The sequence below is a fragment of the Artemia sp. Qi Xiang Cuo genome, chromosome 7, assembly GCF_049724085.1.
Source record: "Artemia sp. Qi Xiang Cuo chromosome 7, ASM4972408v1, whole genome shotgun sequence".
Classification (NCBI taxonomy): Eukaryota; Metazoa; Arthropoda; class Branchiopoda; order Anostraca; family Artemiidae; genus Artemia; species Artemia sp. Qi Xiang Cuo.
In genome coordinates this window covers 3,822,387-3,823,862 of record NC_142800.1, presented here as the reverse complement: position 1 = coordinate 3,823,862, position 1,476 = coordinate 3,822,387, and the positions used below count along the sequence as shown (strand labels likewise).

General features: G+C 40.2%; 1 protein-coding gene across 1 annotated transcript in view; it reads right to left on the bottom strand.

The window, feature by feature from the left end:
• LOC148949874 (uncharacterized) overlaps window positions 1-993 on the bottom strand; it is a 75,753-nt gene extending 74,760 nt beyond the window's left edge. Inside the window, exon 1 of the mRNA XM_089091556.1 lies at window positions 564-993. Coding sequence (XP_088947682.1) covers window positions 564-993 — 430 coding nt within the window. The remainder of the gene's footprint in view (window positions 1-563) is intronic.
• Window positions 994-1,476: the final 483 nt, after the last annotated feature.

Genomic DNA, 1,476 nt, shown 5'->3' with positions numbered 1-1,476 from the left:
TTCTCTTGTAGTACAGTCAATATAAGGTTTGACTGCAAACAAATGCAACAGAAATGATTTTTACAACATCTTGTAGAGAAAAAAAAAACTGTGACACACATCAAAAGTTGAGAAACCTAGTGGAGTGCAAAATTAGTGTTTTTTAGCGTTTTGTGTTTTATTTTTCGTTTTTAAGCCTAAATTTTCGATTTTCTCAAGGCTTAGAGTTTACTTCATGGGAAACACATTTCTGATGTAGTTTTATGTCCTGAACTCGAATATTACATCAGATTTAAGATACGGTCAACCAAAAGTGTTTCACATTCATCACTATTCACGAAGTTCGCGATTCTATTATAACTTAGTCGTTTGACCACATTTCTTGAGTAGTTTTATGCGATGAACTCGAATATCACATCAGATCAAGGATATGTTCAACCGACAGTGTTTCACATTCATCACCAAAAGGTTTCTTCAAAATAATCAATCATCTCTTAATGTATAAACTGACTAAAATCACAGGTAACAAAAATCACATTGGTAAAAGGCAGGCAACTTTTTAAATGACTTGCGACATTAATCACTGGCAGTGCAGTTTGAAACTTCGTCGTCGAGATCGTCGATGAGATCTTCTGATTTGGGAGAATTATCACATTCTGCTCTCTGACAAGTTTTGCACGCGAGAGTGCAAGACATGCCATTTCTGACACAAGTGCACCGAGCAGAGGTGCAGTTTGAACGGCAGGAACACTTAACAATCTTAAGAAGTTGGGGAGGTGCTGGGGGTAGGTCCGTCATCACAGGGTATAATATACCATTTCGGTCCTTCCAGCCCCACTCTTGAGGGTCCAATTCTAGATTACGGTCGTCATTCCAGGCGTGTACCGAAGTAAACTCTATGCTTTGAAATGCTGCAGAGTTGGATGTGGAGGTAGCTGCTCTGGGTGAACAAAAGCCGTTGCTGTGACGAGCTTTCTTTCGAAGCTCGTTCGATTTCGCCCTTCTTTCCACCATATATTATAGAAGAGCGTCTTCTCCGACTTCGATTTTTTGCTGCCTTCTTCAAAGACCTTGGCAGATGCTCGAAAACTTCGTCTTCTATCACTTTTTCAGGGTAGGGCCTTTTCTGATGTTTTGTACAAGTGACGTAGAATCACACCCAAGAAAAACATAGAAAAAAAAGATCAGACCACATACTCCTAGTCCTAATATTTTTCTCACTTCATGAGCACTCCAGAATCTTTACTCTTTAATTTTCTTTGACTCTGGTGCGACGTACACCTTGTTAGTGGAGACATCACAGTAGTAGCAGAGAAGGACCAGAAGATGCGTATCTTCTCCAATAACGGCAGTTACCTTCTGTTTAGCTGATTCGATAGCAGCTTTTACAATAGGCACGTCTGCATCACTGGGGGCTTGGACTACAAAATAGCCTTTTTGCCGGAGATGAACTGCAAGCGCACTAATGAATCTTGACTTGTTTTTCATGTTCCCGAG